The 26,237-nt window shown below is 41.7% G+C and overlaps 5 protein-coding genes across 9 annotated transcripts; 3 read left to right on the top strand and 2 right to left on the bottom strand.

The window, feature by feature from the left end:
- The first annotated feature begins 5,435 nt into the window (after positions 1 to 5,435).
- LOC6627354 (cilia- and flagella-associated protein 184) lies at positions 5,436 to 8,107 on the top strand. The gene is made up of 3 exons (XM_002051929.4): positions 5,436 to 7,092; positions 7,415 to 7,511; positions 7,577 to 8,107. Exons 1-3 carry the CDS (start codon positions 5,554 to 5,556, stop codon positions 8,014 to 8,016), a joined length of 2,076 nt encoding a protein of 691 aa, XP_002051965.1. The 5' UTR covers positions 5,436 to 5,553; the 3' UTR covers positions 8,017 to 8,107.
- Positions 8,108 to 13,098: 4,991 nt separating this feature from the next.
- Positions 13,099 to 14,250, top strand: LOC6627353 (uncharacterized). The gene is made up of 2 exons (XM_002051928.4): positions 13,099 to 13,392; positions 13,455 to 14,250. The coding sequence occupies exons 1-2, from the start codon at positions 13,218 to 13,220 to the stop codon at positions 14,045 to 14,047; spliced, it is 768 nt and encodes a 255-aa protein (XP_002051964.1). The 5' UTR covers positions 13,099 to 13,217; the 3' UTR covers positions 14,048 to 14,250.
- Positions 14,251 to 14,277: 27 nt separating this feature from the next.
- Positions 14,278 to 16,041, bottom strand: PIG-Wa (Phosphatidylinositol glycan anchor biosynthesis class W a). Its single transcript, XM_002051927.4, has 2 exons — positions 15,076 to 16,041; positions 14,278 to 15,022 (listed from the first exon to the last, which is right to left on the bottom strand). The coding sequence occupies exons 1-2, from the start codon at positions 15,956 to 15,958 to the stop codon at positions 14,367 to 14,369; spliced, it is 1,539 nt and encodes a 512-aa protein (XP_002051963.2). The 5' UTR covers positions 15,959 to 16,041; the 3' UTR covers positions 14,278 to 14,366.
- A 143-nt stretch (positions 16,042 to 16,184) lies between these two features.
- On the bottom strand, positions 16,185 to 18,218 carry Eogt (EGF-domain O-GlcNAc transferase). The gene is made up of 3 exons (XM_002051926.4): positions 17,002 to 18,218; positions 16,718 to 16,935; positions 16,185 to 16,660 (listed from the first exon to the last, which is right to left on the bottom strand). The coding sequence occupies exons 1-3, from the start codon at positions 17,986 to 17,988 to the stop codon at positions 16,285 to 16,287; spliced, it is 1,581 nt and encodes a 526-aa protein (XP_002051962.1). The 5' UTR covers positions 17,989 to 18,218; the 3' UTR covers positions 16,185 to 16,284.
- Positions 18,219 to 18,593: 375 nt separating this feature from the next.
- Positions 18,594 to 26,116, top strand: LOC6627350 (probable phosphorylase b kinase regulatory subunit beta). Of its 5 annotated transcripts, none has more exons than XM_015173310.3 (13): positions 18,594 to 18,748; positions 18,817 to 18,989; positions 19,795 to 20,147; positions 20,213 to 20,408; positions 20,462 to 20,613; positions 20,675 to 21,223; positions 21,646 to 21,672; positions 22,558 to 22,572; positions 23,831 to 23,935; positions 24,003 to 24,575; positions 24,634 to 25,250; positions 25,306 to 25,578; positions 25,637 to 26,116. In XM_015173310.3, exons 1-13 carry the CDS (start codon positions 18,729 to 18,731, stop codon positions 25,935 to 25,937), a joined length of 3,354 nt encoding a protein of 1,117 aa, XP_015028796.1. In that variant the 5' UTR covers positions 18,594 to 18,728; the 3' UTR covers positions 25,938 to 26,116. The 5 variants fall into 5 exon arrangements, with proteins under 5 accessions (XP_015028796.1, XP_032294276.1, XP_015028797.1 ...); XM_032438385.2 differs by lacking the exon at positions 22,558 to 22,572 and adding an exon at positions 22,923 to 22,958; XM_015173311.3 differs by lacking the exon at positions 21,646 to 21,672.
- Positions 26,117 to 26,237: the final 121 nt, after the last annotated feature.

Genomic DNA, 26,237 nt, shown 5'->3' on the forward strand with positions numbered 1-26,237 from the left:
ACGATTATGACAACATTTTTGTTCACATTACGTTTTTAGTTTGAAGCCACTGTTGATCACACAAAATTATCATTGAATTTACATAAAAATTGGCTGGCCCTACTTGAATTTTCGAGAATCGAGGAGGAGGGCAGCCGCTGAGCTTAAATAATTATGACAACATTTTTGTTCACATTGCACTTTTAGTTAGAAGCCACTGTTGATCACACAAAATTATCATTGAATTTACATAAAAATTGGCTGGCCCTACTTGAATTTTTGAGAATCGAGGAGGAGGGCAGCCGCTTAGCTAGAATGATTATGACAACATTTTTTTTCACATTACACTTTTAGTTTGAAGACTTTAGCTGAGCTTAAATAATTATGACAACAAAAAGTTCACATTACACTTTTAGTTAGAAGCCACTGTTGATCACACAAAATTATCATTGAATTTACATCAAAATTGGCTGGTCCTACTAGAATTTTTGAGAATCGAGGAGGAGGGCAGCCGCTTAGCTTGAACGATTATGACAACATTTTTGTTCACATTACGTTTTTAGTTTGAAGACACTGTTGATCACACAAAATTATCATTGAATTTACATAAAAATTGGCTGGCTCTACATGAATTTTTGAGAATCGAGGAGGAGGGCAGCCGCTTAGCTAGAATGATTATGACAACATTTTTTTTCACATTACACTTTTAGTTTGAAGACACTGTTAATCACACAAAATAATCAATGAATTTACATCAAAATTGGCTGGCCCTACTTGAATTTTTGAGAATCGAGGAGGAGGGCAGCCGCTTAGCTTGAACTATTATGACAACATTTTTGTTCCCATTACGTTTTTAGTTTGAAGCCACTGTTGATCACACAAAATTATCATTGAATTTACATAAAAATTGGCTGGCCCTACTTGAATTTTTGAGAATCGAGGAGAAAGGTTGTAACTATCACTTCTACATTTTAAAGTGAGTTAATGTCCGTTGGGTTTTTTAACTTTTGTAACCATCTCTTAAATATTATATATTTACTGACTGTCTCCATCTTTCTCGAATTCTATCCTCCCGCTCTCGATCCCGCTCTTCTCTTCTACTTTTCCACTCTCTTTCCCGATTTTTACTTTTCCAAGCTATATTAGTTTTTTATGCTCTCTACTTAGTGCCCTTCTCGTTTTACCTTTCTGACGCTCACTTTCTTTGTCACTCTCTTTACATTCTCTTTCGCTCCCTTTTGCAAACACAAGTTTTTTTACTTTATTTTTATCTTACTCTTAACGAAATTTCGTTTACTTCCTTACTTTATTAATTACTCATGTCAAATCTAGGTATCTCTCTTGAACGTTCTGCCCCTTACTTTATTCCCTCTCATTATTGAATACTGAGTACCGAGTGCTTAAAGTTCCGAGGACTACGAGCTCTGAGTACTTCGAGAACTAGTACATCGAGTAGTGAGTAATCCGAGTACGGTTTACTTCGAAGACCGAGTACTTCGAATAATATCTGTTATTTGTTATTTATATGTTTTTTTTATTAGTGGTTCATAATATTAATCTAATTTCTGGCTCCCTGTTTATCTTACAATCTCTAGCCGTATACCAGCTTACTTACTTCGTATCAGTACTGCAGCTAGTAAAATATAAATCTATAAAGACTTTTTGAATTCTTGCAATATTTTCAGCACGGTTCCCAGTGCTCCAAAATTAAATTAAGTATGCTGAAAACATTTCAATTAGAGTCAGATTCAATTAATTACGAGGTAAATGATGACTGCATTTTGTGTCTATTATGAGTTTGTTTAACCAGCTTAAAAGCGAACAGAGACGGAAAAAAACGTTTTCAATTTAGTGACGCAACAACAATAACTAGAACAACCAGAACAACTGAAGGGACATCAAGCGGCTGGCAAGGACGCCCGAGAAATTCAATTAACCTCGAGTGGTGGCTGCAGCATTGTGTGGTATAAAACAAAATGCTTTGGCTTTGGCTACGTGGAGGCATTCGCATTCACACCTCATCAACATCAACAGCAAGAGCACAACATCATGATGGTAGAGAGGGGATGAGATATGGTATGACTTATAGCCACACCCATTCACCCACACAGCTCAGCTTCTGTTCCCTCTGCCCAATTGTTAATAAAGCCCACGTTTGTTTGCCTTAACGCCGTACAGTTTAACCCCTCGCGCCGCCCCTGAGTTAGCCTCAGGTTGGCAGCCTCATATTAAACTTGGCCTGCGGTTGTCAATAAAAAGTGCTCCGAACTTGGTCTGATTAAGAGCTGAGCAAACAAATCAGTTCCTGCTGACGTCTTGTTTACTTAGCCAGTGTCTAAACAGCTCTCTCGACTGTATTTTAAACTGTTTGCGATATGTATCTGAAGGACCTCTATCCCTGCTATCATGTGGCTCAGTCTTGTAATTAACATTTCAATTTTGTGCTCGTATTTACGTATTGTACACGCCCCCGTCAAGCATCCAACATCATCAGGCAAATGTATCTCTTCTGCTTCAGCTATGCTCTGGACCCTCTCCTGCTTAGAAATTGCTTCGGCAATAAATAAATTGTTTTTCAGGGCGATTCCTGCTCCCGTTTTTGAGTTTTGTGTTTTTTTTTTGTTGACATATGCAAATTTTTGTTGCCTGCACGCGTTCGACAAAGTTTTTTGATTGCTTTTAAGCGCTACACTCGCTATTTGGGGTAGTACCAGGAGGTACAGGCCAGGCTATTTGCCAGCTTGTAGGTAGTTCAATAAGCTGTGATTGTTTACTCTTTGCTGGTTTTATTACTTGTTTGCCAGCCTGAGTATAAACTAAATGCAGATGGATCGCATTTATGCAAATATATTTCTATAGGAATGCCAAGGAGTGCATACTCTTGTTTTTTCCTTCTATATTTTCGACATTTACATTAAATATTTAGGAGCTTATATATCATACGACGATTTTCTGAATAATTGCCAAAGAAACCCTCTCATCAAGCTCCATCTACGATCTGGTATGCCTTATTCCATTTCATTATATTCCTTGTATTCCTTATATAGTTAAGCAAACGGCTTGAACCTTTTGAGAATTACGTCTCAAGAAAAAGTAGTACCAATTTTTTTCATCTTGAATGGAGCACTAGACTCATAATGAAATATTGATAACCAAAGATTTTAATGAACACAACTCGAATATTACCATCTTAAATAGATTAACTAAATTTAATGAAGTTTCAAATTTGTGTGTCTTTAAAACGCATTTTAAAGAACAGTTTTTTTAGGCTCATGAACTAATTTTAAATAACCTTAAGTAAATCACTTTTTCAATAAAAACTTAATTTCGAAAACATTTTAATAGTTAGTTAGTTAAGTACATTTATTTCATATATGCATACATTCATTAATTTAATATTTATTGTATTAAAATCACGTTTCTTGTTTAATATGATATAGTCAGCTTTTCATAGTTATTAGATCGATATGAATTGATATGATGTTGCTATGATATTCTTTAGGTTCAAATATGTAACGAAGAACTAGCAGCACACAGTTCTCGAATGTGCCAAATGGCTAGACAAGCGGCAGACCTTGGGATCCTTACGGCATCCTTTGATATCGGCGATACGAAGCGAGGTCAACACTCCAAGCATCTGGCAGCTGCAGCTGCCCGCTGGACTTCTTGGATTGGCATCTTCTCCAGCCACGGCCCGTACTGGAGCTCCGTCGGCAAAGCTGTTGCCAGAACGCGCGCCCGTTCCAAGCCATAGTCTCTGGTCTGTCTACCTCCCACCGTGGTGGCTGTGGTTTGTGTGTGGCGCCAGTCACACAGCCTGTGCTTTTATAGCTGCCGTCAACGCGTTCGAGCTTTCTCTCTACCCCCCCCACACACACACACAGAGAACTTTCGTGTTGAGTTTCTCAGTGTTGAGTTTTTGAGGGGGCGCACAAAAGGCAACAATTGTAGCTGCCTAATTGGGTGTACGAGTATATAGATATGTGAGGTTAGGTAAACAGTTTGCCTATATAAGGCCCGCAGCCCATCAGCGGGTATGTGTATGTGTGTATGTGGATACGCAATAGGAGGAGCTACAATTTAATTTAGCAATGGCTGCCCAAAAATTTCGCTGTGCTCAGCCTTAAATACGAAAATTAATTTTAAATACCAAACTGAAATAATTTTCTGAAATATCTTCACTATATAATCCTTTGGCCTGCCTGTGCGCAAGTGATTAAAGCCATTAACGAAATTATCAGGGATTATAAAGATTTGTACACAATTTGATGCGCTGCCACGTCAGGGCGCCCTACAAGCCCCCCCACCATTCGACGAGCCGGCAGCAGAGACAATGCAATTTACCGTAATCCAGGGGCTTCAATTAATGGAGTGTCGACGTCGTCGCACCCGAAAGGGGTTGCTGCCTGTCTGCCTGCCTGCTTACCACAAAGGGCGCGCGACGTGGCTGCGCACAATGAAACACTGAAGCCCGTTCCCGTTTCCGTAACCCCTTTCCAAACACCCCACCCCTGTTTCAAAGTCCGTGCTAAAAAACCGTATAGTTGATAAGACAATGAAATGCATTAGGCTCGTCGTTGCGTCATCTTGGGAGAATTGGCAACGTCTTTCCTCTAAGGGGTTTATCGAGTTTATGAGTAGTTGGCTTTTTTCCAGTGTAGTTTTTACCAAAAAACTTGACGTCAGTTCCGAAATATTTGTATTGCATACTTTGTGGCACGCGGCACGTTTAACAACTAAAACTGGGCATGATACAATGTATGCCCAGTTCCTTAGCTGGGCTGTCAACATTTATTGTGAGAAATGAGAGAATTTCAATTTAGTGAGCTGCCCACACAAAAAAGGTCAAAGGCTGTGAAAATTTGGAAAAATGCCAACAGCAAATGATGTTAAGTGAAGAAAATAATTTATCAGCGAATATATGTTACTGAGTGTGAGTTCCTACATGTTCAAGTCAAAGTTCATGTGAGTTGAACAAAATATTTTTATTAAAATGCTAAAGTTAAAGCGCGCAATGATTCCGTATTGCCAGATATGCAAGAGTATTACAAGATGACAACTATCACCGTCATGTCAAATATTTACGAGGCAGCTAAGGTCAGAAGCTCATAAGATATATGAATTGATTTGAAGAATCTTTTAAATTTGGTTTTTTTGTTCAACACATATCTTTATATATAATAGTGTCAAAATTTCCGGATTGATTATCCGATTCCCAAGAGGTTCGGATCCCTTTTCCGTGGCTTGGCCTCCAGATCGATTTGGCATCTAAACATTATTCTTGTTTTTAGGTTTTGTCTAATTTTTTTTAAACTAATGTTATTTTTTCGATCGGTTTCAAACTTATTTTCAAAGTCCTTTGCAAGAGCTTATTTAATATTCCTACCTGGGGCAAGGCCGGGTTTTTCCCGCTAGTAGTACACTTATATTCCTACTATACACTTGAGTTTGCTATAGTTGTCAAGGCAATACTCTAAAAAAACAACACACATCTATACAGCAAATACAAAACTACAAAACTTTTCATAACACGAAGATTATTTTAATAAATCAAATTCAGAGCTTTGAACAGAAATGGAAGAAGCCGCAGAAACCGCAGCTGAAGTACTTTCTACAGAGGGGGTTGTCGATCCGGCTGAGAATATTAAAATAGATTTAATCGATACTCCTATTATTGAAATAGAAGATCTCCAATCTGAAGCACCGCCTACAGATGATGAAGCCCCGAAATCACTCGATGAGCAGACCATGGAGGCCGGTGCCGAAGGTGACACGGAACTCAGTGTGGAACCTCTTACCAAATTGGAGCAAGAGAAAAAGAGGAAACGCGAGGAGAGGCGCCTAGCGAACGAACGATTGAGAAGGCATTACAAAGAACCTGACGAAGCTGAAAAACCTGCGAAGCTTGCAGAATATGAGTCTGAAGAGCCTAAAGAGACTAGCCGAGTTCACAGATCCACGAGTAGAATATACATTACAGAACGAACATCTGCCGAAATAGAGGAAGATACCGAAATTCTAAAAACCGCATTACTATCTGAGGATAAGGACAAACAGGCTATGGATGAACTCAATTCGGATGAACCATCATCCTCGGACGAAGAAGAATATAGGCGACGTGCGGTTTCGGTGTCATTTAAAGGTGAATTCTTGCAAAATTTCTTTTTTCCAAGCCTATCGGATATTTCGACCGAATCAAGCGAGCAATTATTGTCGTTGCGCCGTACACTTACGGAAAAAGACGATATGTCCCTTGTCGATGAAGGCCAATTTGTTGATCCACTGACTGGCGAACCGATAAAGGAGCCCATTGAAGCAGAAGCTGAACAAGTAGCTGAAGTATCAGCAGAAGTGGAAGAAGAAACATCTTCGTCAAGCAGCTCCTTTGATTGGCCCTTCCCCTTAGAAGACGAAGTAGCTGCTCCGGTTAAAACAGATGTTGCCGAATATGCTATGGAAATGCTATTGGAGATACATTCGGGAATTCGGCCCACAAGTGCCGAGTCGACAACAGCACAAGAGGCACAGCGCCTGGAACGCGAGAATCGACAAATTTGTATAGATTTTCTCTACAAAGCTATCGACGATGCTGTCGATGCTGCCGAGTATGTTGATCCCGATGTACTCCTCGCAAGCAAGCTGGATAAACATAAAGTGATCACAGATCTGCATCGAATCATTGCGGATTGCCTGGCCGCCAAGCATTTTAATCATGCTCTATCCAGCAAAATGTACGAATATTATCGCCGCGTTGGTCAATTTCGTGTATTTGATACCCTGCCACGCCATGTGGAAGAGGAGGAATTTAGGCGACTGAGGAACGCATTGTATATGCTAGATCATTTCAGGCACAAGGCTAATGAAACCAAGAAACTTAATCAATTGCTATTGGCCAGCGTGACAATGGATCTGAATTATGTGCGCAACATAGCGTTGTCAACAGTCGAATCACTGGAAAAATGCATTCGTAATACCCTGTCGCGCAAGGATCTACAGTTTTTGCCTCGCATTATCGAACAGGAGCTGCGACAAATGCAAAACGTGCGCAATGAGATTAGCGATAATCGCCTCTGGCTCATAACCAGGCAACATACTTTGGGCAGAGTGATCGAGGTGGGTCAACTCACACAAATTGCCGATAAATGTAGGGTATAATTAAACAATATAGCCATGTCTTCCTGTCTGTCCGTCCTTTCGTCCATACCATCTTATCAAATGCCTAATGTCCATCGATGCCTCGTTTTTTGAATCGATCTTGAAGTCCGATTTGATGAGCATATCTCAGAATATCTAGAATATACAACATATACATATATACTGCAAAATTTAGGCCTTCGTTTTGTTCCTACAATGAGTGTACATTTTTAATAGTCATCCATTCCTGAACCATTCCAAAATAATCGAATTCTTTTGATACATTTGGTTTCCTTCTTAGCGCAAACGCAACTTTGATCAAATCACACCAGACTTGACCATGGATGAATTTTTGAATGCACAACGCGATGTAACAGCCCTGGGCACAAAGGTCGAAGGTAATTAAAGGCAGTTATCAAAGCTATTAAGCATACTCTTCACTAACCCAAAATCGTTAATACAGAACGCAATCGGGAGTTGAACCGAATGCGTGATCGTTCTACCAAGCACGTGCATCAGTTGGCCTTTATAAGGGAAAAGACAAGCATGATATCGGTTACGTTGATCAATCACAAACAGATTTTGCGCCGTAAGCTCAGGAGACAAAACGAATTGCGTGACCAGCTGCTCGAGGCGAAGCTGCGGCATACCCGCCTAACGGCCCAGATGAGGGAGCTGCATGTGAAATGCGGCCTGCTCTATAAGCCAGCGCTGTTGCACGATTATGACGAGACCGTGGAAGCAGTCGAAATCAAACGGGAGAAAGTCAACAAATGTAGGATTATCGTTAAAGATTTGGAGGCACGCATTGGCAAGTTCGAGGAGGTGGCACGTTCCACTATCACATCCCAAAGAATGCCAATGAAAAAACTACGAAAAGTTCCGCTAAGGAATCAACCTTAGTACTAACATTTTTAGACACTTATAGTTTTATACGAGCTCTAGAGTCTACATCTTCTACAATTAATATAAATAAAGCAAAACCCAATAAAAACGCAAACTAAGCGTGTTTTTTTCTGGGCTTTCGGTAAAACCCCTCCCCGATTGCCACCCACTTGAAAGTTTCAGCTCCATAGCAACAATTTTCATATATATTTCTTCCTTTTCTTTCTTGCCAATATTGCACGACTTCATGACGCTAAATTAACTGCCAGACATTTCTATTAGCTGTTCATGAATGCCAAGCCAATCTACTCTTAATATATGCATGATGCTGTCCGCCTGATAACACTTGAAGTATGCCAGGGACGGGGCTGAGCAGGGGTCACGTTGCTGCGACAACGTCCCCTCTCTTATCAATGCGGGCACGTGGTAAGCTTCCTGACTAAATGAATTTAATGAAATGGAAATGTGCAGTCATGAGTCTAGAGATGACTGTTGTTGACTGTAGTACCTGCTATGAGAATTGAGATGGAGTATAAATTTCGAGCTTGATTCTAATACTAAACACTTCCGCAGCTACAGATAAAATACTCATGAAGCACATTTAAATATCAAAAATCATATTTGAAACAAAAAAAACGGCTTCATACAACACGACGAAAACTAAATACCCTTGACTAAGATGAGATTTTATTGGAAAAGCTTGGTTGACTGTTCGAAAAGCGGCAATATATTATTACCAGCAGTCCAATACGAAATTCTTCGATCTCCTAGATCGATTTATATTCCCTCGTTAGTGTTTGTATTAGAATAAAGTTAACAATAAATATTTATATAAATTTAATTTCAGGTAATAACAATAAAATTGAAATAAAGCAAACAATTGTAAAAAAAAATACTCTTATTATGGAAAGAATTTAAATGAATCTTATCACAAATCCCTTTTAATATCATATGGACTCGAATTTAACAGCGGATCACGCATTCGGAGTTTTACACTCGTAAGAAACTTTCTGTTGCATACAACAAGGCGCCGGCAATTGCAACGGCAGCAAGAATATGCCCTGGACCTGAACTGCCTGCCGCCTGCTCCCCAAGTAACTTTTCACACATGAACGCACACGGAATACCCCTAAGACGGCCCCATTTGGGGTGTTCCGTCTGTTGTTGTAAATCACAGAGTGAAACCGAAACCGTTAACGTGTTGCGGTTACGCTGCTGACTTTGCTGTGGCAAAAAGGAGAAAAAAATATATAAAAAACGAGGCGAGTCATTCCATTTGGGCTTTATTAAATGCGTCAGCGGGCGGGGGCAGGCCCACAGGAGGGTTAGCTGTGGAAGAGTGTGTGTTTGCGCGTATGTGTGTACAAAGCAGAGCAATGTCCTGTCTCACATCTTTTCATTGCGAATTTCAGTTTTTTTTCTAGCTGTTTTGCTTTTTATACTCCTTCAAGATGTAAAAAGAGTATATTCGTTTTGTGCACACTACAGCATTTTTTTTTTTTGAGACATGAAACTTCGTCCTCTAATGGCTGGGCAAAAGGCCAAAATCTAGATTTACCACATTTTTAAAGCTATTGGAACGAGCACTACTCTATTCTATTTTGATCCCAAAATACTCGGAAATTCCATATTTCCTAATAAACTTGGCCTATGAACAGGCATAACGCAGTCGATTACAGCCGATTGCAATAATGCTTACTTATTTTTTTGTGGAGTTTATCAAACGTCTTACATTTGTTTTGTTGTAAAATGGGTGCACACACACACAAGCACACATATAGGCAAACTTTGTGATTTAATGATTGCTTTTGAGTGCCGAATCTATGCGCCAGGCAAGTGGGTTTGCTGCTCCAGTTTCGCATTTCAACTCAAGACATACGAAATTGTTTCAATTTCTTTTCAGTGACCTTTTTTTTTTTTTTTTGTATACCCTAATAGAGGGCATTCGAATATTGTCATGAAATGTGTAACGCACAACAAAATAAACAATATATATATTCTTAAAGATAATTGATAGCCATATATCCGTCCGCATATCAGTCTCATGATAATATGGGACCACTACATTTTTTTAAAGAGCTTGATTTTCGGAGCAAATTGGACAAGTATATTATCTGGCTGATATGGCAACAAACGAATTTAACAAGGGTATAAATCACTTCTATGCCATGTGATCAAAAGGATATTCAATCTTCGATGTTAGAATGGGCCTTTTTTCCTGTTTCTTTTCTTTTGCGGCTTGGGCAAAGATTTGTCAATTCCTTGACACAATGATGCATAACGTTATCTGAGATTTCAGACAGAGAGTGAGAGAGAGAGAAAGGGGGGAAAATAACAACAACAGCTTTTGCGAATTAATCTTCTTAATGTTTGTGCCTTTGGTTTAAGGTTTTCCAGCATCCATTTCCCAGGCACTAAGTAGAGCGCTTAGGTTTTTCAAATCACATAATGCGATTGTTGATTGTTGATGAGTAGCCTTAAAGTGAGCCGGAGTATGGGCTGGAATGCACAGACGAATATCTCTTTGGCACTAATTGCTGCACTTGCCGCATGTTGCATGCCCCACGGCCAGCGGCTGGGCCCGTTGGCCATGGCTGGTAGCCATGGGCACGCATAATCATATCAGCTTCCACACGATTTAACAGCGACGCAATTGAGTTGCGTTCGCATAGCAACTGCTGCTCCAGCTCCAGCTCCAGTTCCTTCATGTAGTTCCTTGCCCATTGCACTTGGCTCTGTCTGGCTGACTTTTCCACACAGTTTCCATCTTTTCTTATTTTCACTCAACACTTTTTTGGCTTCGCATCGATTGCATGACAAATTGCGCAATTGCTGGCTAAAAGCATTGAAGAACCATTCGACAAATATGGGTTGTGTATTGTACCTACAAATTGCAGAGAATCGCCAGCCCTCTCTCCCTCGCTCTCTCACTCTCTCTCTCTCTCTCTCTGTCTCAATCAATATCTATCTCTTTCTCCATTCTGTTATCCTGCGGTGCTTCCTGCTGCCATGACACTTAAACTGCGATAAAAATTCCGTTCGATAAGCATTTTGTTTGTACTGTGGCATGAGCTCTGCTCGGATTGATATAAGCTGTTGTTGCCCCGCAAACACAAGTTGAATGTTATAATCGATGTTGGGATGTTATGGATGTATGGATGATAGGCAAACATAAGTTGTTCATACCATAACTCAATTTTTGAGAGATTATTAATATGGCAGCTATATAATATAATGATCCACATACGCCGCCCGCAACGGTTGTTCGCTCCATCTACTATCTCCTTGACAAAATTATAAGAAGTTTAAAAATATCTGGTGTATTTTTGGACGGCTGGAAATGTTTATTGTTAGCCGAAAATACTCTTAGTTAGCGGAGGTCCTTGTCTGAATGCACTTTTCCTGCTCGCTATGAAAATAATTCTAAAAAAAAAAATGATAAAGAGCTACGGAAGACAATGGTATATAGTAGAATTGGTTTGCAGATGCTGTACCATTTTATGCCTGCCTCCGGTTATGATTGTTGTTTTTGGCGAATTTCAATGCCATTTTTGTTGCCAAAGACTCCGCGTTCAACCAGCCAGGCAGACAGGCGCAGTCATAATACTCATTATGAACGGCTTAAGCGATTTCCCCAGGGTGCGCACTAAGCCTCTTCACAGTGATTGAGACGCCCATACACCCACTCATACACACACACACACACACACCCACACACATATGGGCTTTATTTATGCATATGCATACGATAAACACAGACACACACACACTTGGATTCTATTTATTTTCTTCTTTTTTTTTGTAAAAGCAATCTGAATGAAATCCGATTTGCAGCGCATACTACAAACTCAGCAAATTGGCAGCTGGAAAAGAGGAGGAATTATTATTTGGCCACATCAATCAGCTGGGGAGTTCATGTCCGTCTCTGTGTGAGTGTGTGTTCCTTGTCATGTTTAACAAAACATGAAAATACGTAATAATTAACGTTTTATAATTTTTTTTCGAAATTTCTGTCATTTTTTTATGCGGCACGTGCTGCCCAAATGGACAACGGCGTCGCTTTGCTAATGAAAATAATCTGTCATCAAAGCCAATGATAAAGCCACCCCCAATATGTGCGAACAGGTGTGCCAGAGTACCCCTGCCCGCCGCGGTTCCAGCCACGTACAACATCAATTACTGTGTCAAGCTCGCCCCCTTGATGGATATGTTAACGTTGACTTCAAAACTATTAACTCAATATAAGAGTAAATTGTCAGGGCTAGAGAAAGGGTTGCGTTTGCAGGAAATTGCATTTGTGCGGCCAAATCAGATAACATTCAGCCACGAAATGCTGACGTCCTGGGCCAGGATATAGCATTAAAAGCGCATCAGGTTGGCCGAAAGGCGCATCAGCAGCGGAAACTGTTGCTGTAATTACATTGGACGAACAATCAAGTAGCAAAAAAAATATCCATCAAATATACGAAACTTGAGCATGGTGAATTTCAAATGCTCTTACACCCTTAAATAAATTAAATAAAATATTTTGTATAAGGTCTATATAACACTGAATGGAATTACTTTAACTTCGTGGAAGTCCCTTGACTTTTTTAAATATGATTGTGTTCTTTGAATTAATATTCTCATAAGTTCCATTATACTTAATCAATAATTTATTAAACAAAATAAAAATATAGCTAATATACTCTGTAATACACTCACCTGAAGAACTGGTCATTTGCGCCCCATTCACCCATGCCGCAGCGTTCATCTTGGCATTTGCCCCATGGCCTATCCTTGACTTTAGCTTTGTTTGCGTCATTAAATTAAATATCCTGCTTTTGCCCCCGACATCCAAAGGGACCTTTTGCTGAGTCCTTGCCTGTGGACACACAATGCGCGCAATTTCTGTCATTTCCTTAATAGAAATCTTATCTTTTGTGACGCCTACGCGTTCAAGTCTGTACAGAAGGCTCCGGCGCTAAGCCGGATATCGCACCTTTGACATCTGCCCGCGGGGAGCCGGGGTGCGCTTAACTGGACATTATTGTTGCCCGATTTGTGTGCGTGTGTGCGTGTGTGTGTAGCTGAGTAGCCCAGCGCCTTAAATTTAGTGTGACATTCATATATTTCGGAACAAGCTCTTTCGTACACCTCGAAGTAATAAAATTCAATTACTTTTATAACTAAGAAATAGGCTGAAAATAGTATAAATCTCCTCTCTCTATTTCTTTCTAATGAGCTGCTGCTCCGTCAAGGTCGTCGCCTGCTTTAACAAGCAGACAAACCATTCGCCGCTCAATGATGCACTGGGCCCATTTCCGGATGAGGTCATAATGTCGGCGCTGGATCGCATTCTGTACTACTCAGGCGCAACCAAAATATTCCACCAACTCGATATGGCTGCCATGCGTAATGAAAGCACAGACACACATCAATTTGCTTGCTGTATCAATTGCATTTCCATATTGCAGGGCAAAGCTTGGCTCCTGCTCCGACAGCGGAGGCGACAGCTTGTCCGGCATTGTGTTCCAAGGTCAGTGGCTCTTCTGTTTGCAGCGGAATAGGCGGCTACATTGGGGTGTCTAAGTGCAACAGCAACAGCAGTTTGAGTAAATATGCCAGTGCCAAGTCAACGACCAAGTGTAAATCGCCAACCGTATCCTGCACTCCACCAAGGACGTCCAGTCAGAGATCCAAGTGTACGATAGGCAAGCCCGTAAGCTCTCCACGACCGCGCACACCACGCGTGGACTTTGCCCATCCGGTGAGCGATACTCGTCAGGTCGCTGGCGGCCCAACCATACCGGAGCGCATGAAGCGCTCGCTCTCGACCTGCTCCATAGCATATCGTCGCCTGAAGACCAAGCTGCATGATTGTGGACAGAAATGGCTATGGACACGCTTGATGCGTTCCGAGAATGGCTGCCACGTCTACGAGGTGTACAAGAACTCGGATGTAGAACGAGCCCCTTGTAAAATGTCGGGTGCCAAAGAACCAGTCATCCTCTTTCTGGTCATGCCCAACGGCCAAGTCACGCCATTCGAATCGCTGTCGACCTACTAGAGATTGGAGGCACAGATGATATTAATGTTTGATATTATGGGTTGAAGCATAGCTATTCGAAATTTCTGTATGCCTATGTGCACATCAATAGACGTTTTTAACGTGTTGTAGCTTATACAAAATAATTTTTATAATCATTATTTTTTAACATCTATATGGTGCGGATGGCTACTAAATTTTTAAAATTGCGAAATAAATTAAGCAAGTTGAAGGGATAAGATTAATTAAAATATTTTTTTATAAAAAATATAATATTACTTTCATTAGTTATCTCAGTTTCCATAAATTATTTATTCTTTAAATACTATCACAGCTGCCGCTAGGCAATCCGAATACCCTTGCGGAATAGTACATAGACCGTACCGGTGCTAGCCAACATGTAGAGCATTAAGATTGTAACACATTCTGCACTACTACGATTTGATGGCTCCAGCGTTAAATTGACAAGGCCCGTGAGTAGATTCGAAAGCATAAAATAAGTTAATCCGTTCATATTAATTGTCTCCGCAAAGGCAGGCAAACGTGTTGGCTTAGCTAGTTTAGGGTCAGCTGCTAATGACGCATCGGCTTTGTCTTCAAGCGGCTCCGCCATTGGCACCATCAGACAGAACTCAAACAGGAACGAGTATAAAATCAGCATTGTCGCGCCTACGCTAAACGACCAGAGCACATAGCCGGCGTTAAAGGTCACACGCGCTATCCCAAACAGAAAGACACTGACAAACACTAGTGTCCAGGCTGTAATGACCACGAGCAACATGTTGCGCAGCTTGGCAATGAACTGAGAATAGTTGAGCTTATCCTTGGACTTATACCACTCGCCACCCCATATGCTAAGCAGATAGAGCGCTACGCAGCCAGGCAGAGCGCTGAGCCCTTCACGATTTGCCCGTAGAAAGCCAACGCGATCCGCATCCGACATGACAAAGTCCGAGAGACCCAGCTGCAACAGAAGCTCGTGGAGCGCCAAAATAGCTGTTGAAAATTGGTTTAACTAAAGCTGAAGCAATGGCAAACTGCATACTCACCCATAGATAGCGGGAGTAGTTGCTGATCGGAGCGAGCCAGCAGACTGGCAAGGCTGCCAAGGAGCTTTGTGAATCCCAAGCAAAAGAAGGCATTCAAATGCTGGCCATACTCGTGCTCATCCTGATGATAGTCTATCATTGTGATGATAGCAGTGCGTAACAAGCCTAGCGCCAGCAATTGCACTACCACTCTGAACTGCCTTTTTAGATCACCGAAATACCGGGAACGATGCGACACCACACCCATCGCCATGACAAACATGCCAATGCCCACATCCATTAATGATGCTCCATATCTACGACTTTTCCGCCAATCAACGGGAAAAGCCTTAAAATCAATTGCCAAAATGGCACAACCAGTGCACACATACGCCGTAGTGCGCACCAGCGTAATCGCCGAAGGCCTCTGACCAACCTTGTAACAGTGACTAGTCGCGGCTGCAGAAGCTCTGCCACAAATGCCAGAGTGCCAAAGCAGAAAGGCAATAAATATGGCAGCTAACACACAAAAATATTTATTATAATCACTGGTCACTGTATTGCTGCATATTGTGGGCGTGGCAATCAACAGGAACTCCATTAGGAAGCGTCGCGTTGAACGCAGTGGCAAATGTTGGCAAAGCTGCTGCGATAACGTGATGCCTATCAATGTTGGTAATATTGCAGTCATTACATGTAGGCCAGCTCGCAGGGAATTCCAGGAATCCTTATCTGGACTGTTTATCAGAGATGCGACATCCGTGTGGGAACTGCAAGTTTTTTGCTGCATGTAATTTTGAAATATGTGTAGCGGAGCTGATGGAAAACATTTATCCGATGTAACGTAAGCATCATAGTGATAAATTTGATTATAGCCAGATTCTAGAGCACTTGCACCAAACATAGTTAAGGAGCTGGGCTCAAACTGCAATTCACGTAAATTTTCAATTGTGCTGCAAACATATAAAAAACATATGCTTTTGCAAGAGTTGCCACAGTGCAGCGAACATTCCCATCGATAGTAATATTGCTCGATTATTTACTAGTATCGATACATTTGATTTGCAAGCGTTGCCACATCACATTTAAATATATCAATTGAGTTGCCACATTGAAAGTTCGCGTCATAATACATGTTATCGATGGTCGGTATAATTGTATCGATAATACCAGTTCAAGTTTAAATAAATAAATGCATTGGTTAAACAAATCACAAAGCGCTAAACTATACTAAAGCTCATCATGCTGAGTTGTGGTTGTCGACTGAGGAAAATCCTTGTGGGCGCGCACTTTTGAAGCCGCCTTAGCAACTAGATGTTCAAATTCATCCACATCAAAACGATAGTTTGTAAACTTGGCATGCGCGCCACCCTCCGGATGATGACCCTCATCTTGGGGATATACGAGATCAGGTTGCTCCCAGGTGACATAATGTACGCCACGCAGACGTGCCAGATCCTTGTAACAATTGGGATCCTCGCAGTTGTACAGCTCAAACAGGCATGCCCAATTTGGCAGAAAGAGCAGGTGCGTCAGCCCAGCCCCATGCATGCCAATCAGTATATCTGAATTTCGCGTGATTGCCAATTGCTCGGTAAAGGAGAGACTATGTAGGCAAATTATAGTTAACTACAGCTTAAGGAATATTTAATTAAAAAATTACCGTTCGTATGAGACACGCTGCACAACGTACTCCTCATTGGCCTCCAACTGGGCTAGCAGATCGTTCTCGTTGAGCACCTGCCTGTACTTTGTGCGACGCGATAAATATGTTATACGCAGCTTACGCTTTGGCAGTGGCGGCTCGAAGGGTATCTGCAGGCGATGCAAAATGAACTCGGAGAAGGCGCGAAACAAACCGCTGTTGGAGCAGCCCTGAATCTAGAAGTGCAATGGACATTATGGATTAGATTTAAATAGGCACTATGGTTAACATGAAGCACTTACAATGGGCGTATTGTAAAACAATCCAAAGATCATGCGTGGGAGCAACGGCAGCACGACATTCCGGAAGCATACACGCTTGCCCTGCACATCGCTCAGCGTCCAAATGGGTCGCTGTGTAAAAGCCTTAAAGGTATCCCGGAACGGTGAATCATATGGATAAGTCTCCCATATGATTATCTGCACATCTGTGTTAAACGCAGCCGGATGCGATTGATTCACAAACAACGAGGCATACAAATTGAAAAAGTCACAAAAATGATGATACATATTGTACGTGGCATCGATTTTCATGATGAATGTGGGCACATTCAAAACCAGATCACAGGCGCCACTCTCCAGCAGCGGCTGCGGCAGCACATCGAAATTTCGCAGCTCCGGTCCCCACGATTGAAGCGCAGATCCTATGTGCTCCATTTCGCTATTGAGACGTGTGCGATTCAGCTCACAATGACCCAAAATCTGGCCGGGCTTCAGCACATCCATATGATAGCGAATGCGCTCCTTACGCTGCGGCAGATCGCGCAGATCGATGAGCAGATTTCGACCACGACAAAAGCGTAGATACCGAGTGCATTCTAGCGATGAGTCTGTCAGATATTTAGGCAAGCACTGGGGCATCAGTTCGGCGAGCTGCTGTTGTATAAAACCAAAGTCCGCCTGATAGTAGAAGGTCTGCACCTGCGCCTCCTTGCTCTGCACCCAGCCAGTGTGGTCACCAGGACAGTGGGGCGTCTGAAAACGCGCCTCGGCGCTGCAATTACGCTCATGTCCCCAGCAGGCACGAGATTCCGTTCGGGTTGTTGCATTAACAGACAACAGTTGTCGCTTAAGCTTAGGAAACGTGTTGAGGTAGCGTATGAGATGATCGGACGGCAAATTGGGCAACGTCAGCGTATGCTTCGTTGCGTCCGGGTTCGTCTGGGCAAGACTCTGGCACAGCTGCAGCGTCAGCATAAGCAGCACATTGAGTATTAACAGTTGCAGCATCTTTATAAGACTATTAAGTACATTCGTTGGCTCACACACTTTCTAGACGACGCTCACATTTTCAACGGCTGCATTTCACGGCCAACAATGGGCAGTGCTTGCGCGATGATCTCACTTGTCGGCTGATAGATGATGATTATGATTTAGTTAATTCCAACGACAGACACAGCGACAGCAGCTGCCTGCGCCCGTCCATCAAAGGTGCGACATGCCAAGAAAAAAAAAAACTAAAACCTGCTTAGATCCAGCAGCTGTTTCCTACAGCTGTTCTAAAGGCAGGGTGACCATACATTGATAAATGCTAAGAAATCACAAGGTTATGCTCACAGCTCACCTTTAACAGTGTGCGAAAAGTGTGAGAGAGACAGTGAGAGTAGAAGTATTTTGGACGCTTTGCTTTAAATTGCAAAAGTTATTGCACTTATTATTTATTAAGAAATATTAATATTTTTATTAGCACCAACTGTTTTTGTTTATTTTTAAATATTAGCTCCACTTAATCCATATCACTCAAATTTACATGCAATATGCTTATAAAAGTTCTGACGTCACACTCAACCACACAGCTTATCTGAAAAAGCCGCCACCTTAATTTCACTGAACACATCTCTGTTCGAGGAACTGGTCTCATTGCATTTCGCATTTGACTCTTGAAGGGTATAGTTTTCTTTTGCGTATACATTTTCTAATGAATGCTGGTTATTAAAGCCACAAATCACGTGTAATTGAAGTCAACTACAATGCGTAATGTGCCGAAATCGTGCGTATTCAAATCAAATACAATTATTTCCATATTCCTACTAACACGTCAATCGCATTTCTCTACAGACTCGGCCTATTAGTTACAACACCTGGCGGTAGCGCTGCCGGAGGTGCCACAGACAGTGGCATATCGACAAGTGGGCGACACAACAGCTTGGAGGACATCAATCTGGATCAATTTCTAAAGACCATCAACTACGAAGACACAGTCAAGCAGCTGGACATATACTATGGCATCGGTAAATAGCGTAATTAGGCGGAACCACCAATCTTTCTCGCATTGCCCTCACTTTATATAACCTTGGAGTAGTCTGTGTAGGGCAGCCAATTTAGCATCAATTGTTGCCACAACGCTGCGTCTCATCGCGTCGCGTCTTTAATTCTATTAATAAGCATTTTGCAAAATATCGGCCCACATTTTACTAGCGTCTCGATATGTTGCTCTCGGGGTTTCTCTCCCTTCGCTCTGTCTCTCTAGCTCTCTCCAAAGCAAACATTTGGGGTTTGTTTATTTGCATTTGTCAACAAAGCCCCACAGCATGTGCGCTGAAGCCATTGACACTTGACTAATCAACTTTTAGCACTCTCTATTTACAAATGAGTATATTAAATCTATAAATTTGAATAGTTCAATAGCCCGGGTCAAGGGATTTTCCTAGAATATGAACTTTGTCTTTTCCAACAATTGCCCGCAAATGTGGAGCTACTTTTTATTATGACTATCAAGCGAACCTTAAACTAAAACCAATATAAACATATAGAAAAAACCTTTTGTGAGTAAGACCTAGGTCCAAAGTATAAGATGTGTTGGACCCAAATTTAGCCCGAATCTTGTATATGAAAATATTTACGTATTACGATATTTTCAGTCAAATGGGCAATTGAAAATTTAAATTTCGTTTAATTAAGAGTTTTAAATTATATGACTCACCAATATTGGAAACATGGTCCGGCTTCATGAAGTTTGCAGGGCGTTGTTTAAGCTGTTAACCGAATTACATGGCGTTCTCTTTTATATTAATCTTATTTTTCCGCCTCCTGTAGTTAAACGCCAGCTGCTGCGCTATCAGAGCCCCATCACAGGCCTGTTTCCGGTGATGAGCACCGATCAGGTGGTGGGATCGGTGCGTGACAGTGTCTATTGTGCTGCTGCCGTTTGGAGCTTGTATCAGGCGTACAGACGCATCGATGATGATCGCGGCAAGTCATATGAGCTCGGCCAGAGCACGGTCAAATGCATGCGCGGCATTTTGGAGTGCTGGGTAAAGCAGGCATCGCGCGTGGAGCTTTTCAAGCAGCGGCAGTCAAATCAGCATGCGCTGCATAGCAAATTCCAATTGCACACGGGCGAAAAGATCTATCCCGATGAGTTCTACAATCATTTGCAAATTGATTGCGTGAGTAGGAACAAGCTTATTGCCGGCATACCTAATCCTCAAACTCACCATTTGCTATTTTACAGGTCTCCTTGTATCTGCTTTTTCTAGTGCAGATGATCACATCGGGCTTGCAGATCATTTACACACACGATGAGGTGGCCTTTGTGCAGAATCTGGTTTACTATGTTGAGCGTGCCTATCGCACACCCGATTTTGGCATGTGGGAGCGTGGCTCCAAGTACAACAATGGCACACCCGAAATACATGCGTCTTCAATAGGTAAGTCCACTCTAAGCTTAGATATTGGCCCATGCTAGTGTGCTTTGTTTCAGGCATGGCCAAGTCCGCGCTGGAGGCCATCAATGGCTGCAACTTGTTCGGCGAGAAAGGCGCCTCCTGGAGTGTCGTCTACGTGGACATTGATGCGCACAATCGTAATCGCAGCATCTTTGAGACCATGTTGCCGCGTGAGTCCAGCTCAAAGGTGTGTTCATATTTAACAATTACAACATATATCCGAACGTGTAATACCCTCTCACTTTCAGGGCGTGGATGCATCGCTGCTGTTGACGCTCTCCTTCCCAGCCTTTGCCTCGCATGAAGATCGCTTGGTGGAGCAGACCAAACAGAACGTTGTCAATCGGCTGCGCAGCAAAATGGGCTTTAAACGTTTTACACGCGATGGTTTTCTTAGCAAAACGGAGGACAAAACGCGTCGCTACTATCAGGCCGGCGAGTTGAAGGAGTTCGAGGGTCTTGAGTGCGAGTGGCCACTGTTCTTCATATCGATGATCATCGATGGTGTCTTTAAGAATAACAATGAACAAATTGAGGAGTTTCAAAATGATTTGCGCCGCTGTTTGCACACCGATGCCAATGGTGATCCAGTGGTCACCATGTACTATGCACCAGATGGCGAGGGCTCCTATATGCGTGCGCCATCCCAGTCGCTGTTCCTCTGGGGTCAGTCATTCTTCATCATTGCTCAGCTGCTGACTGCTGGACTGCTACACATCAACGAACTGGATCCGATCAGACGCTATCTGCCCAGCTATAATCGACCACGACGCGCCGGTCGTTATTCGGCTTTTCAGGTGAGTTGTGGGCGGTGCGGGTAACTGGGTGTGAGGGGCTATACAAAAAATATACATTAATATATACCACTGAACCGGGGGATAAGGGCTCAGCTAACTGCCGGCGCCGCTGCTGCGTTTCTGTGTCTGCTGTGTGTTCGCTGTCTAATTGGTATTCGATTTAATTTGTAATGTTTCTTTAGTTTCTATTATACTTTGGGTTAAGTAATTGAATTGGCTGTTTAATACTACTTATCATATATGAATATATACATATATATATATTTTGTCCATTCTCTACTACCACATATATACAACAATTACTACTACACTACTACTGCTCCAATACCCAAAACAAAACCAAAAACTATATATACCCACAACCCATAAACAAACCCCAAACATTTGTAATTCTATCGGTTGGCATACACTATTATAAACAGGGCAAAGCTTTCGATGATAAACACAAAGTAAGTAGCCCAAATTCCTATACAACAAATTACTCGCACTCAATCTGATCGATCTATCGATCTATTGTCAAAATTAAAACTTTTATGTTAAAAAAAAAGAAGCGCTTCTTTAATTTTTTGTTATTAGATGTTTTGCACATTTTTTATCCAAATTTTATTATTTTGCGACACACACACACTAAGCACTGATCGAAGGTATGCGTATATATATATAGTATTGTGTATATATATGACATTATTTTGATCAATCCCTGCAGGAAATTGTATACTGCGGTTCGAATGATTGAAAGACAGCAAACTGTCTAAGACAAGCAGGTCTTAAATAATGCAGTTTTTTTTTTATAGATTATTTATTTAAGACAAATAGCCCACACATTCTATAACCCTTTCAGAAGAAGGTAAATTTTGTTTTCTTAAATTTGGATCTGAATATACTTAATATAATTTCTTCATGTAGTTTTTATTGCCAGGGTTTTAATAAATTGAACAGAATTGAGGTTTTCGAATATTTCAGATGTACCAAAAGTAATGTCCACGTAGAGCCCAGCATTTCCTGCCGGGATACATACACACACACACACACACACACACACACACACACACACACACACACACACACACACACACACACACACACACACACACACACACACACACACACACAAAAAATACTTATGCCTTTTAGTTGCTTTTTAAAAACAGAAAAGAATCATTTAAAAATATTATTTGATACAATGGCTGTGTTTATTGTATATAGTTAAATTAATTACCCTTGCTTACTTGTATCTAAAACAAAAGTATTTTCTTTACTCTTTTCGGTACTGTTTCTTGTCTATAAAAAAAAATCTACTGCATATTTTGTTTCCACACACGCTCTATACATAGGCTAAACCGGGCACTGTAAGTAATGGTTCACCAGATCTTGGGTTCTTCCACTTCTACGTAGTATTCAGTTTGGCTTCTTGTTCCTTAACCGATTGTACTTAACCATCAAAGCAAGCTATTAATAGTTAGTCAAAATTGATTAATATGTTTTTGATTTATTTTTGCTACATCGTTTTTAATTTAACATTTTTTTTTGCGGGACGCAAATACTTCAACAAAATTTATCAGAAAAGTCCGCACATATTTGCTATAAAAAATATAGTTGCAAAAATTAAATGAAATTGTTTCCACTAATTAAATGCCCATTGTTAAATGTACATATACATATTTATTTTTCAACTAAAAAAAACCCAAAAATGAAATAGAAACGACGCGTACCGCTAATATTGGATGCAATGCAGGTAATTAGTGGTTATATTGTGCGGGTCCTGAGCTAAGAATCTCATCTCTAGTCAACAAATTGGCACTTTCAAACGGCAAATACTTTCAAAATTTGGGATTAATATTAACTATTTCATTTATATACTAAATAGATCAAGACTGCAACCCACAAAAATTGAACTCGCTTGCAATTTTTAGGCCTTGGTTCGAACAATTTTTAGAAATTCTAGTCAATTTTCCATTAGAATCTTCTATAGAAAATATTAAAAAAAAAAACCACTTGTAAAAGTAGTAAAATGTAAGAAGTTTTAGGCAAACGCTTTTTAAAAAATGTTATATGCGGGTAGCTCTTACGGGCGTTAAGTATCCGCCTAATTGCTTTACTGTAATGGGAATTTCAGGTTCGAACCGGCTGGGCTTAAAACTGGCTTGCAGCCTTGTCATAAAGCTAAACATTATTCTTTATAACTTGACAATTTTTTAATACACAATTGCCTGAACTAATGATTATTAATTTACAATTAAATACTCTAAACTAGCTGTAAGTAATATATTTCTGTACAGTTTGTTACCAGTTATTTTTTCTCTCTCTCTTTAGTGTTATGTGTTTCCGGCATGTTTTAAGCCCTCAACACCTCTTGTTCTATATGCTCCACCTTTTTTTTCCCACCTTCCTTTCTCTGTCACTGTTTGACTCTCCGCTAGCATCCTGTGTGCCACCAATTGTTTTATTGATTGTTATGCTAATTGTTTATGCATTTTGGCATTTGGCTAGTACAATTTTTTACATTTCCATGTAAAGAATTGGCTATATGCATTTTCTAACTGCTTAACACCAGAAGATTGTGTCTTAAATATCATTACTTACCTTTGTTTCTGCGCATCCTTACAGGGCACCGCCACAGATTTGGTGGTGCAAATAGTGCTTATCGCCGAGTCCATGCGTCTGCAGGCCATGATGGCCACCTATGGCATACAGACTCAAACGCCGCATGAGGTAAGTGAGAAACATATTAATATTCATATTACCAATCAATATATATTTATATAAATATTACTTACAGGTGGAGCCTGTGCAAATCTGGAGCTCCACGGAGCTGATCAAAGTCTATCAGCATCTGGGTGTCAATCACAAGGTGGGCCTATCAGGTCGTCCCTCGCGCCCAGTTGGTTCGCTCGGCACCAGCAAAGTCTATCGCATCTGCGGCATGACCGTACTCTGCTATCCGCTAATTTTTGAGGTGTCCGATTTTTATTTATATCGTGACATGGCGCTTTTGATCGACGATATCAAAACGGAGCTGCAATTTGTGGGCAAGTACTGGCGACTGTCCGGCAGGCCCACAGTCTGCCTGCTAATACGTGAGGAGCACATGCGTGATCCGCAGTTTAAGGAAATGCTTGATCTGCTTGCCATGCTCAAAAAGGGCTACTGCGATGGCATGAAAGTGCGCATTGGCCGACTCCAGAATCTTATCAGCAGCTCCTGCATCGAGCATTTGGATTTCATGAACCAAAGCGATCTAACAGACAACGAGAATGCATTCTCACAAATCAATCACGAATATATAGGTTATCAATCACTGACAGATGTGCCCAAGGCCCTTACCTATGTCGAGGAGAAGATTTCCGTGGCGGTAAGTTGAACCGTTGAATTATCTACTGCTTCCTAGACTAACCTTTGAATTTTTACAGCACTTTGACAGCAAGCCCACGCCTGATATTATCAACGCGCTGCGCAACACTGAATCCATCTATTGCCTGTGCCAACTGTGGGGCATTCTGCTCAATCGCGAGGGCTCCCACTTTGAGGTTAACGGCCTCAATGTGAGTACTGCGCTCACGCAGCTCTATCATCGCGCAGGCTCTTTGCGCTATTGGCGCGCCGTGCGCTACTGTTCCTCTTTGCTGCATCACATTGTGGACTCAATCAGTCCGTTTATAACCACTGTGCTTGTAAATGGCAAGGAGCTAACCGTGGGCATCATTGGCCAAAAGGAGACAGTCTTCGATAAGCCGATGACGCCCGCCGAGATTCAGAATGTTATGTACACCAGCGTGCAGCCATATAATGTGATTCAGGCGGTGCTGCAGCAGGAGGTGGTTTTATATTGCGGCCGTCTTATAGCCACAAATCCGTCCATGTTTCGTGGCATATTGAAAATACGCATAGGCTGGGTGCTTGAAGCCATGCGCATCTATTTGCAAATCTCTGGACAACAAAGCATTGACGTAGACAATTTGTCGCCCTTCCAGGTGCGCATTCTCCTGCAGAAGGTGCTCACTGTCAGTGAATGGGCCGTTGAGGAAAAGTAAGCGTATTTTCGTGAATTGTTTCAATTGTTAATATTAACCATTTTCCGTCAGACTTACAACACTGCAGCGACGCCAGCTGGAGGGCTGCCTGTGCCGCGTGCCGAAGCACTTCTATAACAAGATCTGGGAGATTCTGCAGCGCACGCCACAGGGCATATTGACGCAGGGTCATCATTTGCCAGCAACACCTACGCTGACCAGCATGAGTCGCGGCGAATTGACCTTCAATTTGCTGGTTGAGGAGACGCTCATCTGCATTGATCGTCCGGAGCGACGTCAGATTACCGTCGAGCTACTCTGCATTGTGGCCACCATTCTGAATCGGTAAACCAAATCCTGTTTAGTATAGGGACAGTGCTTTAATATTTCCTCTTAATTACAGCAATCCCGAGCTGCATTTCAAGCAGGCGCTGGATTTGGATGGCATCATTGCCGAAGCCTTTGCCATGTACTGTAAGGACAACAACATACAGCATCAGCCGAAATCGTCGGAGCACCAGGCTCTGCCAAACAAGCAGGAGGATCTTACCGCCTTCTATTCGCTGCCCTACTCGGAGACCACGGGCTATTTGGCGCGGGCGGCTGTTAACAAAGTGCTTCAGGGCGGCGTCTTCTCGACAGCCGAGGATGGTGTGCAGCTCGATGGGGATCACTTGCACGATGACAATTGCAAAGTGTCCTAAGACGAGGTCCTTTATTTCACTTTTGTACATAGCATAGTACAGCATATCCTTGTTGACCAAAAACTAAAACCGCAATCCAAAGTAGTTCGAATTTGTAGCCTATTCTATTTCATTTTAATGTGTGCCACCATCTTCTTGTCCTTTTAGTTTATAATTAAATGTTATCTCTATAAAAATAATTCTGTTTGGCGAGTAACGTCATAATTTAGCCGACGTCATTCTCGTCAAATTAAAGCGAATTAATATCGACAAAAGTAATAGGCGGAGATATGTCGGCAAAATTATGACGCTATGCCTTAT

This window comes from Drosophila virilis, chromosome 4 (genome assembly GCF_030788295.1).
Source record: "Drosophila virilis strain 15010-1051.87 chromosome 4, Dvir_AGI_RSII-ME, whole genome shotgun sequence".
Taxonomy (NCBI): domain Eukaryota; kingdom Metazoa; phylum Arthropoda; class Insecta; order Diptera; family Drosophilidae; genus Drosophila; species Drosophila virilis.

What these genes read in the sequence shown, in the direction of transcription:
- LOC6627354 (XM_002051929.4), top strand. Translation starts at nt 5,554, where the DNA reads ATGGAAGAAGCCGCAGAAACCGCAGCTGAAGTACTTTCTACAGAGGGG. An exon ending in CTTTGGGCAGAGTGATCGAG is followed by an intron (nt 7,093 to 7,414) that starts GTGGGTCAACTC and finishes TTTCCTTCTTAG; the next exon opens with CGCAAACGCAACTTTGATCA. An exon ending in CCTGGGCACAAAGGTCGAAG is followed by an intron (nt 7,512 to 7,576) that starts GTAATTAAAGGC and finishes TCGTTAATACAG; the next exon opens with AACGCAATCGGGAGTTGAAC.
- LOC6627353 (XM_002051928.4), top strand. Translation starts at nt 13,218, where the DNA reads ATGAGCTGCTGCTCCGTCAAGGTCGTCGCCTGCTTTAACAAGCAGACA. An exon ending in ACTCGATATGGCTGCCATGC is followed by an intron (nt 13,393 to 13,454) that starts GTAATGAAAGCA and finishes TCCATATTGCAG; the next exon opens with GGCAAAGCTTGGCTCCTGCT.
- PIG-Wa (XM_002051927.4), bottom strand. Translation starts at nt 15,958, where the DNA reads ATGTTTGGTGCAAGTGCTCTAGAATCTGGCTATAATCAAATTTATCAC. An exon ending in ACTACTCCCGCTATCTATGG is followed by an intron (nt 15,023 to 15,075) that starts GTGAGTATGCAG and finishes AATTTTCAACAG; the next exon opens with CTATTTTGGCGCTCCACGAG.
- Eogt (XM_002051926.4), bottom strand. Translation starts at nt 17,988, where the DNA reads ATGCTGCAACTGTTAATACTCAATGTGCTGCTTATGCTGACGCTGCAG. An exon ending in TGTTTTACAATACGCCCATT is followed by an intron (nt 16,936 to 17,001) that starts GTAAGTGCTTCA and finishes TTGCACTTCTAG; the next exon opens with ATTCAGGGCTGCTCCAACAG. An exon ending in CAGCGTGTCTCATACGAACG is followed by an intron (nt 16,661 to 16,717) that starts GTAATTTTTTAA and finishes TTGCCTACATAG; the next exon opens with TCTCTCCTTTACCGAGCAAT.
- LOC6627350 (XM_032438385.2), top strand. Translation starts at nt 18,729, where the DNA reads ATGCGTAATGTGCCGAAATC. An exon ending in AGACTCAAACGCCGCATGAG is followed by an intron (nt 23,936 to 24,002) that starts GTAAGTGAGAAA and finishes TATTACTTACAG; the next exon opens with GTGGAGCCTGTGCAAATCTG. An exon ending in GAATGGGCCGTTGAGGAAAA is followed by an intron (nt 25,251 to 25,305) that starts GTAAGCGTATTT and finishes ATTTTCCGTCAG; the next exon opens with ACTTACAACACTGCAGCGAC.